Below are 17688 nucleotides of genomic sequence, written 5' to 3'. Positions count from 1 at the left end.
ATAACAGTACAAAATTAAAATATCGTCAGCTATGAAGGTATTTAAAGAGTCAGTTTACAGGTGCACTAATCATTCATTAATCCTATTAGTCAATTGTTACAGGACATTCATTATTTTGTGACATTTAGCCCTCCACTTAAACACGAGGACTTGTCAGAGTTCATTATTAACACATTTGTTCGAGTGTACTCCCTTAATTATAGAAAAAAAACCTTATTTTTTATGATACAGAGTCCACACTGCGATGCACAAAGAAAAAGATTCCGCTTCCTCGTTGAGACGTTTGACACTATGGGTGCATGTGGTGCACAAAACAAAATGAAGTTCTCTGAACAGTATACTGTGACATCAGTAGTACATAGTGTACTCTATAGTTTTTGTATGTAGTACATAATTGGGACACAGAACATGGCTTACTTTACTTACACACTACAGTTGCTTCTTCATTCATGTGATGAGGTGATTTTCTTTTAACCTGAATGCACCATTAAACCAAAAGACGGCGTCTGATTGGAGCTCGCACATGAGACACAGCTTGTGTCTTGATTATGAGGCATGAAGATGTTTACTGTGTATAAATAACTGAAAGCATGGGCGGATTATGACACTATGGGCCTCTGGGCACAGACAGGCAAAAAGCCCCACCACTTCTCCGACATAGGAGCAAGAAACACAGACTTTATAGTTGATTAGCCACTTGTTGTGGTCATTTTGAGTCTATGTGGTCGTTTTGGTCTCTTTGTAGTCGTTTTGGTCTCTTTGTGGTCGTTTTGTGTGTCTTTGTGGACGTTTTGGTCTCTTTGTGGTCGTTTGTGTCTTTGTAGTCGTTTGTGTGTCTTTGTAGTCGTTTTGTGTGTCTTTGAGGTCTCTTTGTTATTGTCTTGGTCTCTATGTGGTCATTTTGAGTCTCTTCCTGCTTGGCACGTGTCTCTCTGAGGCCCCGGAGCTGTGCCCGGTAGGCCCCTTCAGTAATCCAGCCATGACTGAAAGCAGCTGTTTTACCCCGACAGTTGTTTATAGATATAAATATAGTTAATCAGCAATCTCGAGGGAAAAGAAAAACATGTCGAAAAGACAGCAAATTCAAATGTACAGAGACGAGGAACAGTAACAGGATAAAAGGGCAGATTTTTCCTTTAACTGTTGCATCATCAAACCAAATGTCTTGCGTCTCAAACGTAAGTGTTTGTTCTTGTGAGGAAGTAAAATAATGAGCATGTGAACACACCTGTTTCAATGTCTCCAGGCAGACGGCCTCTAACAGTACATCATGATTTCCACACTGTGAAGTTGTGTGTGTGTGTGTGTGTGTGTGTGTGTGTGTGTGTGTGCCCAGTGCATTATGTTTCAGCACCAACAAGTCTGACAAGTTTTCCTCCCAGTGGAACTATTAAAAGCTTCACTGGTTTTAGTCCATGAATCTCCAGTTTGCTGCAGGTCAGGTGGGAAATTCATTATTGTGAGATGAGTCTGTCTCTCCATGAAGTCCTTTCATGTGTCAAGGACATGTCTTCCCTTCCTCCTCCTCCTCCTCTTCCTCTTCGTCATCCCCGTCTTTACCTGACATCGTGGAAGTAGAGGTTGGCACATAGACACAGCAGCACAATGGACGCCAGCATGTAGTAGATCAGATTCCTGAATTTAGGCTCCAGATCGCCCTGCCGGTACCAGAAGATCTGACGGGGGAAACATGAAGAAAGTCCTTGTATTTGTATTTCTTTTGAATTTGAAAAGCTTCCCTCTGATTAATTAACTTTGGTTGATTAATAGACTGCATAGCTGCAACAGTCACTCCCTTAAAGCATTAAAAAGATGTGAAACAGAAAGTGTACGTACCAACACTATAGTGGATCCACACGCTAACAGGATGCACACGGCAAAGAAGACATTAAGCGGTCGTGGAGGCAACGAGGGGAACACAAAGGAGCTGATCACAGTCACCTGGAAGACAAAACAGGACAAACGTTAAAGATGGTGCAAGTTTGACAGGAGCTCCTTCTAAGAATAGCAGACAGTGCTGGAGGGGTGCAATGATTCACTACAGACACTCGGCCTGCAGTCACACTTTTCTCTTCAGAGAAGAGGAAGTAAAAAACAGTTGAGTCATTTTAACTGCAAACACGCTTTTCCTCTCACGTCAGTCGCCACAATTAGATAATCAGATGTAGAAACAAAACATGGAAAGTGATTTTCAACAAGAAGAATTGCTCTTGGACCCTTGATGTGTTCAGTAAAGCAAAACGATGTACAGCGCCACCCCCTTACTAAACTGGAATAAGATGCATTATATTAGCATGTAGGACTTTTAATCGCTATAAAAGGACACACATCAGATCGGTTATAACCATTCAGACTTAAAAGGACCGTATCTAATGGTAATAGTGGAAGTAAAAGCACATAAATGCTTCTGCGTTTTCAAAGTTATGGCGCAGTTAAGAAATACTTTGTGCTCTTGAGTAATTATATACTAAGATCCACGACAGATCAAATTCACTACAGTCTTTAAGAACATATCAAAATGGAAGAAAATCTGTTTTGACACAAGATGACTCATGAAGCTGCTGTGAAAGGTGCAACTTCTTCATTTGATGTAAGTAGTAAAATCATTTCCATCTGAACATCGCACGTCACTCAGGATTACTACATTCAGTGAAACCCCAGTGATGCTGAGGAACATTTGTACTTACTAAAACAACCAGAGACGTGAATCCCCCCACTGCCAAGTTGATGATTCGATCCTGTGAGAAAGACGAGATTATCTTTATTAACTTATTATCTGTGTATCTAAAGCCTGATTAATCTTATTCCTAAGAACCCTCTTGTATTCTTAACTTCCACAGTGTAGCTACCATTCTTTGTCTTCTCATTAAATACGATGTTACTGTGACATTTATACTGCATTAGAGCAGTATTAAACATTTACAAAACACACTTCCGCCAAGCTCCTACCCGTGCCGAGGTCTCCCCGAACAGAGGTCTGTTGTCCTGGCCGCTGGTGCCGTACGTCCTGGTGGTGAAGTCATCCATGGCGGCTCTGCAGACTCCAAACACTCAGCACCGACCACCTGCCTCTCAGCAGCGCCGCCTCCTGGAGACACCAGGCCAGTGCTGCATGCTAGCTAGCTTCCAGCTGCCTCCCTCTGCACAGCGTCAGGGAAGCAGACCATCAACAGACTGAAGGGGACATCACGGAGGGAGACTCTGACGGCCGAGTGGGTAAATTACTTAATCTGTGAAACAAAAAATCATAACAGGAAATGTTTACAAAAGGGTGAACTCCACAATAAGACAATAAAAACTCCCTCTCAACATCCATCAGGGTATCCTGCGACTTCCTGCTTTTCTTGTAAAACCATAAAACAAATCGTGTGTTTTGTTATTTCTGCCAAAGCAATAAAAGGTTCAATCACATGCGGTTGAAACGCAACTTTACCATGTCTGCATGTGAGTGTCACATCAAATCTTTAGATTTAACGTCCTCATTTATTCCACATAACAAAAACTATGGAATTTAACATTTTGTCTTTTAGCGAATGGATTGTTTTTAGCACTTTTATCTTGTTATTTATAAAACAATTACTTAATTAATTGATCAACATAAATTGTATCCACAACAATAGTTCATTCATTAATTGTTAAGGTTAATTTATAACTTCCTGCTTCTCAAAATGTGAAATCATATATATTGATCGTTTATATTTTGAGTTCTGGTTCAGAAAACACAATTATAAGACACTTTGTTATTACAGTTTCTCCAACAGAAGAAGATGTACTTTCTTTTTGTGGAGGTCAACTGCTGCTGAATAAAACACAAACAGATTTTTATTGCCGCTCGTTCGGCTTCACTTCCTCTTTTATCAGGTGCGATAAAAACCACAAGTCAGTTCCATCTTTCAAGAAAAAGAGTAGCAAGATGAAGATAGCGGTTTGAAAGAGGAAGCTGAAATCAAAACCCTATCTGTCAGATTAAACTGTTTGATTAATCCAACATTTTAACCACTATTTTCAGACGTTTTTCAGATTTCAGAGGAAATAATCTGCAATTATAATTTAGAAATGTTATGTAAATCTCTGTGTCAAGAACTTTTAACCTCTAAAATCATGTTTAGTTTACCAAATAGGAAAGAGACGTTGTATTTGACCATGAAGAGGATGTAAAAGTACATTTTTCAGCCCTGGGCTTCGTCGCCAGTCTTCCTCTCATAGTATTGAAGAGGCCCAGGAGGAAACAACCGTGTATAACTTGAGTTTGAGAGCCCCGATTGAATGCAATAAATGTGTGTATATTTAGATTTTTTTATATTCCTAAACTTCCCAGGAGAAATGGAAAGTTTCTTTGTCTGATGACAGCTCTCAAAAAATCCAACATATTCCAGAAATGACACAACCTGCAGATTATTAGCTCAAAGAAGCAAAAGGCAGGGGGAAGTTTGCACAGCTAGTGGCGTCTGTTCTTGTTCAGAAAAAACAAAACCTAAGAAAAAGTTCAAATCTACTCTAGTTTCACACAATGTCTTCCCGCACTGTTAAACAACCATTTTCCCCAAGACGGCAGCTGCGGTTGCTGTTTCCTTTCTGGGTCAGAAGGCAACAGGAAAGGAAATAAAACCCTCGCAGAGCTTTCTCAGCAGAAAACCCACAGTGGAAAACAAGAGCTTCGTTATACACTGGAATAAACCTGGCCTTAAGCTACATTCCTCCAGAGCCTTGTGATTCACTAGGCTCCTTAGATGAAAACCCACGACTTAACTGAGCTAAGAAGAAAAATATGTAGAATATTACAAACAACAGTGTAATGACACCTCCGTAAAACCTTGAGACCTTAAATAAACAAAACAATAATTCAGTCATTTTCCAACAAGTGTAGCAGGTAAATACAAAAGGTACTTATGTTAAGTTAAGCATATGGGTAAGAGTTTTATTATCGGTTAATGTGGGGAGTAAATTCTTATTAATTATCATGAAGTCTATGAAATGTCAAAAACAGTAGAGAAAAAAATCCCTTAAAAGTTCAGAGAAATGTCTCAGAAACTCAATTATATTCAATTTACTATCATATTCAACTAAATCATAAAGTATTCACAGTTAAGAAGCTTATTTTTTTGCCATTTTTACGTTAAATAATTACTTAAACAATCAAAATATTTGCTTATTGACTGATTAATCCACTAATCGTTTCAGCTCTACAACTAATTCTGACAAATAAATAACTAAATAAAAATCAGATGAAAGATCTGTGTTTGTTTCCAATCAATAATAATAATAATAATAATAATAATAATAATAATAATATTGGTTAAATCCGAGATTTCCCCCACCTCGGTGCAATGACAGTCGCTACAGAGTAAATAAATTACAGGCACGAATAGAGACTTTTATGTGCAAATATTATTTAGTAAATTAACTTTAAACTCTAAAAGGAGATATTGTATTGCTCCAGGCACAACATTATCAGCATGTCTTGGTCTGCAGCAAAACACCTGAATATCAACAACTACTGCACACAACACTTCTGTGACATCTACCAATTATGTTACTAATTGTATTGATTAGTAATTAGCTTATCTTGCTAGCAATAGCTAAGCAAATACCTTTAACTTTAACCCAAACAGCTTGTTTGCCGTGTAAGATATAGCCTAAGGGTAACCTAACCGTATGTTCCCGTTAAGTGGAGAATAAACCGAAAACACACAATATATTTCGCCATTAATACAACAACCCAGGTATAAAATGACGACTATAAACAATAACATTTAGGCTACCTTCACTACTGTTAGCTAACTTGAGCTTTACTCGTTACAAGGCCGGTTGCTAACGAAGCTAAGCTAACCATCCAGAACTGTATTGAAGAATCAATACATTTAAAAGAGCCAGTAAACAAGCTAATGATCCAATGTTCCTGCTATTTCACTGAACTAGCACACTTGCCTTACAACCTCCGTGTTGACGCCACTGGAAACATAACTTCAGATAATAGGGTCGCGTATAAATTAAAGGGAATAAGCCCGGTAGCTTCAGTTCAAGCTGTTAAAGGCGAGTTCACTGTTGAGCCGACAGACTTGTATGACAGGTTCACTGACGCACACGCAGGTCGCCAAACTTCATTCAAAAATTAAGCCATTTAAACAGTGGATGCTAGTATGCTAAATGACTCACTAAAGAGCATTTTTTTCTGTAATACTAGATTGTATTTAAACCAATAAGAATATAACCATCACTAGGCAGGATTGTTACAAAAACATATAGTTGACAGATAGGTTGTTAACGTTATTCACTAAATCACACCGGATTAAATTAAATCGGGAAAATTCTGAACGGAGTTTGGTGCGAGGACGTGTAACTCACCGTTTATGATGTGTTTCAGTTACCAACAACTGTTTTCCAAGAATAAAAAGAAACATTAAACAGAAAAGATGGAGTTCGAGTCATTGAAACCTTAAATGTAGTTATGAATATAATGTAATGTAAGTAATGTAATTGTACATTACTCACCTTCCTTGTTGTGCAGGGCTGTCTGTGGCGCAGCAGGATGCAGTCACATCATCTTGTATATTTATTTTTGCACCACGGGGTCAACTAGCCTATCTTTCTAATTACAAGTTAATTAAGCATACATTTCTCATTATTCAAGCAGCTAAATAAAGCCATATGTTCTTGATCTGGGGAAGAAAAAACTCAGATCTGAGAGCCATGTATAATCTCACCCCTCATGTTACCATCACATGAGGATAGTGTGACATGCCAAGTGTTTAATCCCAGAAAAGTAAAACTTCCCTCACATTTTTAAACAGGCCATGGATGTTACAGTGAGTGGGCATGCAATCTCTCTTCATTAAACCCTGTAGTTTAACATAGTAAAAAAAAAAAAGTTTGGTTACTGCGATGATGTAATTAAAACTGAACGCATTAAATTGCTCTCATTAAACATTAATACCCTACACACAATTCAAACTGCTATTATGACTAATTTGTTTTAACTAGTGCAATACAACTGCAATTACAGAATGACTTAAATTAAAAGTCTCTTTTTTGAGAATATTTAACCCTAAAATGAGCCTTTATCACAAGGATAATTAAACACAGTGTAAGCCCCATTAGTTCCACCTCAGTCTACTGTAAAAACATGGCAGACTGCGTTGAGGAGGACCCACTCTCTATGTAGATATGAAGGGCTCATTCTAAGCTAATGAAAACACAATAGTTCTTAGTTTCAGGTGATTATACACTAATGAAAACATTATTATATTTCATTACTGCGAATAAATCACCCTAAATCCTACACACACGTTTGATAAAAGGGGCTCTGTGCATTACTGCATTACAAAGCAACTCTTGTGCAGTTACAAAATTCCTTTATTGAAAACAGAGGTCATCTTATTCTTCAAAGGGGGTGTATCTGTGACTATAGTGTGTGTCGAAAGGCTATGTTATCATACTGATGATGGAGGCCAGAAGACCTTAATATGCATACACTTTGACTTTGTTGACATCACGGTCCTCACATTCCCTTTTCCGGCTGTAGTAATAAAACGTGTTGTCTCGACGTTGGAGCTTCTTCACAAAGCCGCTCTCTGGCCATTTGTCAATCTGAGACAGAAACAGAAAAACAGACAGAGATGATTTTTATAACTGACATGTGTATTTAACACCGAACTGCTGGATCCTCTATGTGGAGCTTTTCTTTTAAAAGAAAAGAACACACTGCTAACAAGTCTTGTATCCACCAATAATACAGATCAGTTTGCTGCTGGTGCATGTAAATACACTGTCAAATACCAAAATTGTCTCTTTTTCTGTCTGTTATGAGTTCATTATGTCTCACAACATTCCTGACACAATGCAATGTGTTGCATTCACACAGTCACCAATACCAGCCAAACGTTTCCTAAGAAAAATTGTGTTTGATAAAAAAAAAAGGGGGAGAACGGTGATCTTATCTGTGAATCAATAACACATTCAGATCTGAATATTTACCAAGGTCCCTTGTTTGACTTGTAAGTACTCCATTTCATCTCTGTAGCCGGCCTGCTGGAATCTGAATAGGTTTTCCACATCTGCCGTCCATCCTTTGGCTCTGCTCATGGACTTCGGTTTGGAGTAGTTATCAGTAGTATAGGACATGTTGGTGATGCTAAAAGATGTTACAGAAATGTACAGGTTCTTAAATTCCTGATTAAAAAATTGCATAATTGACTCATCAGACATCTAATTTTACTTAAATATAAAGATGCACACAAACCTACTTTATTAAATTGATCAAATATATATGCCTATTGTACTTTTTTAAGTTAGAGAAATCAAAATACTCATTGAGGAGATCCAAAAAAGATTAAAGAGAAAACCAATTACTAGCTGGTCTGTAAAAAGGAAACAGTTAGAATTAGCCATGCTAGTTTGATTCAGCTTTCCCTGCTCTACAAGTTGCCCAGCCTACTATTTTCCCCACTTTTTTTTAATGTTGCCATTTTGTTTATGTATGTATTGTTTTTCTATATTATTGTATTTTGCTCTTTAAAAAAAAAAATATATATATATATATATATATATATATATATATATATATATATATATATATATATTATCACTATGTTCTGTTCTGGTTTTCTTGTTTTTTTTTTGTGTACATAAGATGTCACTGAATATTTCCTGCTGTATTGTAAAACCTGTTAAAAAAATACAATAAACAAAGTTTTAAAAGAAATAGCCTAATCGGCTCATCAGTTATTTTTTTACTAAACATCAACCTGGAGCAGTACATAATGGTAACCTTTGACTTACATCCCTATAGCATCATTTAATAACAAAAACAAACATGGGAATCAGGCAAAGTACATATTTGGCTCAATTATTAATTTTCATTAGAATCGGCAAAGACACGTATTGGAACAACAATGCATAAGAGTTCAAACATTTCATAAAGTTTTTCTGGCAAATGATCCACCAAACGATGGAAGTCAGATGGAACTGACGCATTTTGGCAGAAGCACAGGCTTGTTATTCATAAAAAGTGACATTTTACAAAAATAAGTGCTGCTTCATGTATTTCAATGTATGCCGAACTAAATAATTGACACTAAGCATTATGTAAAATCTAAAATGAAAGTTGATTATGTTAATATATTTAAATACAAGCAATGATACTTTAAAATACAACATTGTTAAATGGAGTTTCGTGCAACTTTCGTTAAGGGCTACAAAGACGATACTGTAAGTGACCTCTGCTTCTTTTTTTTTTTAAATAACGTCGATTGAAAAGATACAATCACAGTTTCAAAGATTACCGTATAATATGTTTGATAAAAAAAGAGTTGTAACCCTATACTTACATTAGTTTGTAAAATGTATTTTGTCAAGACGTCAGTTGACCAGCGGTGATAGTTATTCGCTTCTCTTTGGTTGCCTGGTTACAGTGAAGTTTCTTCTTCTGTGTTGGAGGAGAGAGAACAAAAGCTTCCATGAGATGGCGCCAAAGGACAAGGAAGAACAAAACAATGCAGAAAATGACTACTCTGAGGCAGTATTGTAGGCATTATTAAACTGGTATTTTTAAAAAAGGAAGCATGTGTGAAGAAAATTGTAAAAATAAATCTTAAGAACAAGTTTTACTTAAAGATAACACTAGAGTGTAAACTGACAGGTAGTGGCAGTTATGCCCTCTACCTGCGCGTGAACCGTCATAAAAAGAAACGACGAAGAAGAGGAAATGAAATTGGTGGGCGGGACAAACAAACATCAACGATGTCAACATAATATGCTCTCTCCGGTGGAAATAACTTTGAATTAAAATCACTCTATATCACCGAAAAGATGAGTTCGTTTTCAGGTCGAATGAAGGAGTATCCCACCGTTTCTCTGGACCGGTTCGACCGGGAGAACTTACACGCCCGGGCATATTTCCTCTCCCACTGTCACAAAGGTGAGCCTGGCAGCTAGCTAGCATCACAATGTTGTGCCAATTTTAGGAAAATTTATCATTTACAGAGTCGTTTAACAACATATTACAAGTTACCCTGTTGTTCATCTTATTAACAGATCACATGAAAGGACTGAAAGGACCAATACTGAAGAGAAAACTGCACTTCAGGTGAAGTTTACTTGAAATATTAAGAGGGAACTGTTATTTATCTTTTGGGCACAGGCTGTTTTAACAGTTATAAGTTACTGTAATTAAGTACAAATCTTAGTATTTCCATTTTCTACTACTTTATACTTTTATACTTCACTACAATCTAGAGGAAAAATATTGTACTTTTTACTCCCTTACTTCTTTTTGGTAATCTAAGTTACTTTGCAGATTCAGACAATTAATACAAAATATAATCAACAAATACATTATGATGTAGTATTCTAGATCATAATAGATTATTGTTTCAAGTCACAAAAATAATCTACTGTATGAATCTAAAATAAACAGCGATCACAAATTATTAAAACACAACTTAACACTTTAATTATTTAATTAAATTGTGTTGTATTAATGTATTCTCTTTTGGGTTTATAGTCATACAGTCAGGCTTTACTGCTCCTTCGTGACCAAAGAACTTCTGATGAGCAATCCCAGGTACGCTTTCTGGGAGGAATACATTGTAAGTCCCCTCTATTACTATCATTTTCACTGTGTATGCAGGTGATACTTAGGAGTATTATCTGTGAATACCTCAATTAAGGATATATATATATATATTATATATATATTATATATATATATATATCTGCTCACTTGCACAACACCTTTTGGATATTTGTACCCTTTAGATGGATTTCAGGAGTAAATAGGAGTTGTTGTGTCTGAGAGTTATTCCTTTAACACAACCTGTCATGTCTCATGGTTGCTTTGCATTCTGGTATTTTGGTGAAATAAGAAGTTTTTATTTTTCTTTCTCTCCTGTTGAATGATTTGTTTTAGGTTCCTTTGGAGCTGGACAGCCCAACTCAGATTTCTCTGGTTGACGAGGCATCTGGAGAGGTAAAAACTCAGGATTGGTTTAGTGGTCAGTCCAGTCAGACGTGTAGATTTTAGCTCGTCGGTTTTATGATTGTAAGTGTCCCCCTACTGATTTTCTTTAACATCTTGTCTGGTGTTTGTTTGACAGAAAGAAGAGATTGTGGTCACGTTGCTTCCTGCAGGCCACTGTCCCGGCTCTGTAATGCAAGTCAAATATTTTGTCTATTACCAATTCAGACTTCAAGTAGTTTTTTTTGTGCACATTTTATTTTTACCTGTAAGAAAGTTGACTCTGATTTGAAATGTGACATGTTTTTGTTTTTGTTGTTGTTGACAAATGTGTTTTTGAATGAAAATAAAATGAACAGTAGTTCACAACAAGACCTGAGCAAAATCAGAAAGAAACCCAAATCGTATCAAAAGTGATTAAAGTTAATTAATACGCTCAAATGTGCATTAAAAATACACATTATTGGCTCTCGTCAGGAGACCAAGAGGAGTCTGCGAGGTGAAATGTGTAACATATAAAATAGTTTTTTTATTCTGTTGAGGAAAGATGTTTTTTTGTATTCATATATATATGTGTGTGTGTGTGTGTGTGTGTGTGTGTTTTTTGCAGGTTCCTGTTTGAGGGCTTAAAGGGAAATGTGTTGTATACAGGAGACTTCAGGTTTGCTGCTGGAGACGTCTCCAGAATGGAACATCTGCACTCCGGCAGCAGGTCGGTCCCGATGAACATGTTCTGTATTTTCTGTCCCAACAGTTACAGAAGTCCTGGAGAACAATACAGGAAATGTTCAGGACTTGGATAATAATGTCTTCCACCTTCTTCTTTGTCTCATTTGCTTCATCACAGTTTATGGATGATGTTGTTTTTTTCATGTTTCGCATACAGAGTGAAGGATCTTCAGAGCGTTTATCTGGACTCCACTTTCTATGACCCGCGATTCTACCAGATACCCACTCGGGTAAGTTATCTTGGGAACAGGATTCAATAAAGGAATATGTTTAGCGGTGATGTCCAAACAGGAATAGTGAAGTGTGTGTGTGTGTGTGTGTGTGTGTGTGTGTGTGTACAGGAGGTCTGTCTGAGCGGTATCTCAGAGCTTGTTGGAAACTGGATCAGTCAGAGTTCATATCATGTTGTGTGGCTCAACTGTAGAGCTGCGTATGGATATGAATATCTGTTTACCAACCTGGGAGAGGAGTTCAACACACAGGTAACACACACATGTTCCTGTACTCTATAACATCCTTTCATGCATACATGTAAAGCACAATTAGATGTTTACATATTTACTCTCAGATCCATGTCAGAAGTCTGGAGATGTTCAAGAAGATGCCGGAGATCCTGAGCTACGTGACGACTGACCGCAGGACGCAGATCCATGCCTGTCGACACCCTAAGGTGCTACTTTATGTCTGTCACACACACGTATCCAGAACAAAAGTCAAAATGTATAGAAAAAAGATGGACGTCTGTCACATATTCATTGAGCCCTGTTTTTTGTTCTGTGCCTTTTGTGTAGGATGAGGAGTTTTTCCAAGGCAACCGGCTGCCGTGTGGCTGCACAGCGTCGGACGGGACTCCTCTTCGCATCATCAGCATCAAACCATCCACCATGTGGTTCGGAGAGAGAATGAAGAAAACCAACGTTATAATAAAGTAAGAGCCGGTTCAAATGTCTCAAATTCATAAGTTAAGCATAAGCTTGGTTTTTAATGAAGACACTGAAAGAAGAATTCATCATAAATCACATTAAGTTCGGTTTATGGCTTGTTTTTCTAGAACAGGAGGAAGTTCCTTCAGAGCCTGCTTCAGCTTCCACTCCTCATACACAGAGGTACTTCCATTTCTTTAGTTACATGTTTAAGCCAGAGACGTGTGTGGTTACACGTGTACAGCATATTAGTTTGATACATGAGTTAGTGTTCTCCACATGGACCGTCTGTAAGCACTGCTTTCCTTATTGACATACTTTGAAACAATGCGCTAAGATGTTCCCGTTGCTTTCTGGTTTCAGCTGAAGGACTTCCTCTCCTACCTGCAGCCAGTCAACATCCTCCCCAGTGTTATCCCTCTTGGTCGGACACTGACTGAGGTGACGCAGATGTGAGTGAAGTTCTATTCATTTTAACTATGCAAACAAAAATCTTCAGCGATCCTCTAGCAAAACATGTTGTTGATGTCAAACTATGTTAAGATGCGCGTGAAGAGCTGAAATGATTCGTTGATGGACAGACACTTTGTGTTTGAACAGGTTGAAGCTGATGTGCAGGGACCAGTCTGATCAAGCAGCGTCCATATACAAACCTCTGGGAGTCCTCAAGCGCTGCATGGTGGAGCGACCTGAATACGGTGATACACGCACACACACACGCACACACACACACACACGCACACACAGATATACAGTATGTAACCACAACAGGTGCTCTGCACAACGACACATCTGTAACTGCCTCTGAAGCTGCGACGCTTGTTTTCAGGTCACCAAGTGGCACCTTTCTAACGAACAAACGTATCGAACACTCGCCATGTTTGATCAAAGTATTAAGAGTCTGCTTCTGTTCAGATTCAGACAGCGACGGCGAGCTGTTCGATGGGCTGGATCTGGCACCAGTGAGGAAGAAGGTGGTGCTGAACCAAGAAATAAAACACGGTGCATAATGAGTTTAACTTCTTATCTGTAATTATTTATATTTATGTTTACCTACAATGGCTCTAATGAGATGATTATCCTTTTTCATCTTAGTGAAAGCTCAGAGTCTTCAGAAAACGGCGCCCCCTGTGTCTGTGGAGGAGTCTTTACCTCTGACAGACACACAGCCTGTTTCACGCAACTATGCAGACTGCACTGAGTCCAATGGTGAAGAGGAAGATGAGGAAGATGAGGAAGAGGAGGAGAACGAGGGAAAGGAGGACGGGACGATAAAGGAAACGATGATTGAGGTTAATGGAAGTGGCTCCTCTAATCCTCCGAAATGGGAGGATTTCTTCACCACGGAGATGCTGACTGACAGCCAGAACAGCCTCAACAGCCAATTACAGTCCTGCTGCTCTGTCCCGAGCCCCTCCCCCTCCAAAATGACAGGCTCGCAGACCCCAGATCTGTTCAGTGACGAAGAGGAAACTCCAGATAACGAAGGAAACTTCAGTCTGACCCTGTCCGCCTCCCTGTCGAACCATTCCTCCCAGAACCAGGACTCCTATTTACCTGACACTCTGATCCTCCAACCAGAGCAACATGGAGACTCAATGACCAGCACTGTGTCTCAGGAGAAGGAGAGCAATGTCCAATCACAGCTGGAGGAGCTGTCCGAGTCTCAGGCGTCCTCAGACTTTGATATTCCCTGCACGCCAGAGTCAAAAATGCCACAACCTGATGAACTGTCGCAGTTGTACAGGAAGCTGGCGTCGGGAGAGGAAGTGGTCATCAGAAAGGGAAGTCAGGCCTCCATGTGAAGCTTTCGGTGAGCCACATTCCCTCTATTCGTCCACCTACATGCTGCAAGATTTCATAAACGCATAATGAGCTTCTATAATACCTCACAAGTGGAAACATTCCCCTTCAGCTTCCGGCGAACCTCACAAACCACACAAACCTCAGAATGCAAAGCAACACGCAGCATTTATTCCAAAAGGCACTTTACGTTCGCCCTTGCTCTACGTGCATTATTGCACCTGTGACTTTCCCTTTCTGGTGACAGTTTGTGGGTTTTTGTGTGTACTTTTAGTTTTTTTGCATTTGTTTAACCATCGAACGTTTAAAATCAAGGATTAGTTTGACTTTATACTAATGAAAATATTCAACCTTGAGAGAAATAAATACATAATCTGGGATATATTCTGCACGTTTCAAAAGATTGTCATATATCCAATTCCAATTTTAATAAAGATTTTTGACCGACACGTGTAATAAGTGGGACATTTTACATGTGTACTTCCTGGTGGACCAGCTGTGTAATGACTACAACATATCTATCTTCAACATTATCTTATATAAACATTAATCTTTCTCATATAACCTTCTCCCACTGGTCTCTGTGTTCACGTCTTTTAGCTGGTTAGAACAATTAAAACAGAGACACACAGAAAACAAGAAGCCTCGACAAACATTCACATTTGACAAGATTTTAATATCCCGTGTTTTTCTTACAATAACTCAAATGATATAAAATATATATTACAGCAGACGAGGATTTATGTGTTGAGAAGGCAGCAGTGAAAACGTCCTTTCATTAATAAACTCTGATCTCTTGCGTTGAAAGACAACCTGATTACTGACATTCATGCATTCATTTTGTGTAAATGCTCAAAGGAGAAGACCGTTCACTGACGTCCTCTCACAGCAGGAGCCGCTTACTCTGCTGTATCCTGTGTCCTGGAGACGCCAGGAAAATGATGCATTAGTTGGGGACTATTTTCAGCGGCGGATTAATCCTGATTTAGTGCAGTAGTGAGTGTTTGGGGCAGCAAGACGGTGTTTTCTGGATTGGGTCAAAATAAACTACAATGTGTGTGTTCATAATGAAGGCTCATTGATGTGTTTTTAATAGTTTTTGGAGCTCTATGACACAGAGGAAGAAGATATATCAGGCTTTGGATCCACAGATTAAGGGTTTTATTGGCTGAATATCACCACACTTGCGCTCAGCTATATTTTACATGTAGTCCTTTTTGATATTTGGATTAAATGAGTACTACTACCACTCGACAAAGAGAGCTACTGCAGCTTTTACCTCCTTTTCTTTTAGTCACAGCAGCTGCTGGAGCTTCATTAGCCAAATGATTCGTTGGAATAAAATCCTGCAGCCTCTTCACGCAACGATCTAACATGTAATGATCTAAACGCCTTCGTATATTTAAACGGCAAACCGTCACTGTTTTATGAGTCCTGCTTCCAAAAGAAGAACAAAAGTCTTTAACCAGTTTGTTTGACACAACAGGCTCCACAGTCAGTCAAACCCGGGAGAGCTCATCCCATTAGAGTCCTCACAGAGGACGCCGGGGGAGAAGATCCGCTGGGTGCTGCTGGTCCTCATTTGGTGAGTTCCTGATGACAAACTGAGGACCTGAAGAACACCTGCAGGGTTTGCTCTTCCTCTTTATATTCTTCTGCATCTTTCAGTTCACAGAGAGGCATAAAAGACAGCAGCAGGATTAATTTAAAGGGATTTATGTTACTGGTAAAGAGAGCAACTGCATCGTGGAAATAAAAACAAACTAAAGATTATTAATAAATAACAAAAGGGCCTGAATCTGCTTAAAATACAATAGAAATACAAACTAAGTGATGAAATTACCATTTGTAAAAACACTGTAGAACACTTGAAGACAGTAGTTGTGGTAATGTATGGTTCAGAAGCATAACACACACACACACACACACACACACACACACACACACACACACACACACACACACACACACACACACACACACACACACACACACACACACACACACACACACACACACCTGGCTCTTCATTAAAATTGATGTCCGTCGCTCCACAGCGGCCTCCCGAGGGACACGTCTCTCTCATGCTCTGGAGGACAGTGTGTAATTAATTACCACACACATCATATATTCAATTAAATACATTTATATATTTTATATATATATATATATATAAAATATGTGTGTATGTATATACTGTATATACAGTATACATAGACATATATACGTATATGAAAGAAGAAGAAACGACCTACAAACACACGAGAAGTGATCATCAATGTTTTCTCTCTCCCATGCTCTCATGACCCTGAGACTCAACAGGAAATTGTGTGTGTGTGTGTGTGTGTGTGTGTGTGTGTGTGTGTGTGTGTATGTGTGTTTATTGGATATGTAGTGTTATGTAGTGCAGGCTCACACAAAAAGCAGGAATTAAACACGAGCACATTTGTTAACTAGAAGTGAACTCGGAGCTCTATTTTGAGATGTTAACGAAAGTGAAGAATAAAATGTGTTTGTTATGTTTGGTAAAACACAACCTCCCGGTCTGAATCACTGGAGGTGTGTGTGTGTGTGTGTGTGTGTGTGTGTGTGTGTTACCCTCGGAGTGATCCTATGTGTACTTGAGGAATGTTGCTCAGGTCCGTAGGAAAACCCACGTACACACCTCCATAGTCCCTATACACACAAACACACACACGTTGTGCAAAATGTAAAATATATTTTAAACAAGTCATTTATATATAAACAGGTGACGATGCTCTAAAAATGTGGATTGAATGACTCACTTCCATTTGTCTTCTGGCACAGACTCTTCTGATCTGTCCACACACACACACACACACACACACACACACACACACACACACACACACACACACACACACACACACACACACACACACACACACACACACACAGATTAAAAGCTCTACGTTAACAGAAAACATCAGAGAAAGGTCAAACAACACAGACATGTTTTAACATCAGAATGTGTTTGTAAATGTGTGTGTGTGTGTGTGTGTGTGTGTGTGTGTGTGTGTGTGTGTGTGTGTGTGTGTGTGAAAGAGGTAAAAGGTATGAAATGAACTTACACCTTTGATGAAGACTCAGCACGACCTGGGGTTTCAAACACAGATGAATAGTTGATAAATGTTTAATTACATTCCTTTTGAATTCTTTTTTTTTACCTTTACGCATCAGTTTCTTTGCTTTCATCTACCTCTGACTACATAAGTACAGCCTACAGTAACACAAAGTAACACAAAGTAACACAACTCA

The 17688-nt window shown here is 38.6% G+C and overlaps 3 protein-coding genes across 3 annotated transcripts; 1 reads left to right on the top strand and 2 right to left on the bottom strand.

The window, feature by feature from the left end:
• Window positions 1-796: 796 nt before the first annotated feature.
• Window positions 797-3230, bottom strand: tmem243b (transmembrane protein 243, mitochondrial b). The gene is made up of 4 exons (XM_029462446.1): window positions 2950-3230; window positions 2688-2738; window positions 1837-1941; window positions 797-1676 (listed from the first exon to the last, which is right to left on the bottom strand). Exons 1-4 carry the CDS (start codon window positions 3025-3027, stop codon window positions 1557-1559), a joined length of 354 nt encoding a protein of 117 aa, XP_029318306.1. The 5' UTR covers window positions 3028-3230; the 3' UTR covers window positions 797-1556.
• A 3463-nt stretch (window positions 3231-6693) lies between these two features.
• On the bottom strand, window positions 6694-9654 carry meig1 (meiosis/spermiogenesis associated 1). The gene is made up of 3 exons (XM_029462360.1): window positions 9327-9654; window positions 7975-8131; window positions 6694-7587 (listed from the first exon to the last, which is right to left on the bottom strand). Exons 2-3 carry the CDS (start codon window positions 8119-8121, stop codon window positions 7459-7461), a joined length of 276 nt encoding a protein of 91 aa, XP_029318220.1. The 5' UTR covers window positions 8122-8131; window positions 9327-9654; the 3' UTR covers window positions 6694-7458.
• Window positions 9655-9689: 35 nt separating this feature from the next.
• Window positions 9690-14910, top strand: dclre1c (DNA cross-link repair 1C, PSO2 homolog (S. cerevisiae)). The gene is made up of 15 exons (XM_029462359.1): window positions 9690-9916; window positions 10033-10084; window positions 10502-10586; window positions 10907-10966; window positions 11094-11149; window positions 11565-11666; window positions 11841-11913; window positions 12025-12165; window positions 12252-12353; window positions 12475-12611; window positions 12735-12789; window positions 12970-13058; window positions 13207-13304; window positions 13522-13608; window positions 13702-14910. Exons 1-15 carry the CDS (start codon window positions 9808-9810, stop codon window positions 14409-14411), a joined length of 1956 nt encoding a protein of 651 aa, XP_029318219.1. The 5' UTR covers window positions 9690-9807; the 3' UTR covers window positions 14412-14910.
• The last annotated feature ends 2778 nt before the right edge of the window (window positions 14911-17688 follow it).

This window comes from Cottoperca gobio, chromosome 23 (genome assembly GCF_900634415.1).
Source record: "Cottoperca gobio chromosome 23, fCotGob3.1, whole genome shotgun sequence".
NCBI classification, from domain to species: domain Eukaryota; kingdom Metazoa; phylum Chordata; class Actinopteri; order Perciformes; family Bovichtidae; genus Cottoperca; species Cottoperca gobio.
Note: the sequence above shows the minus strand (reverse complement) of the source record. Positions and strands in the feature narration are given on the sequence as shown.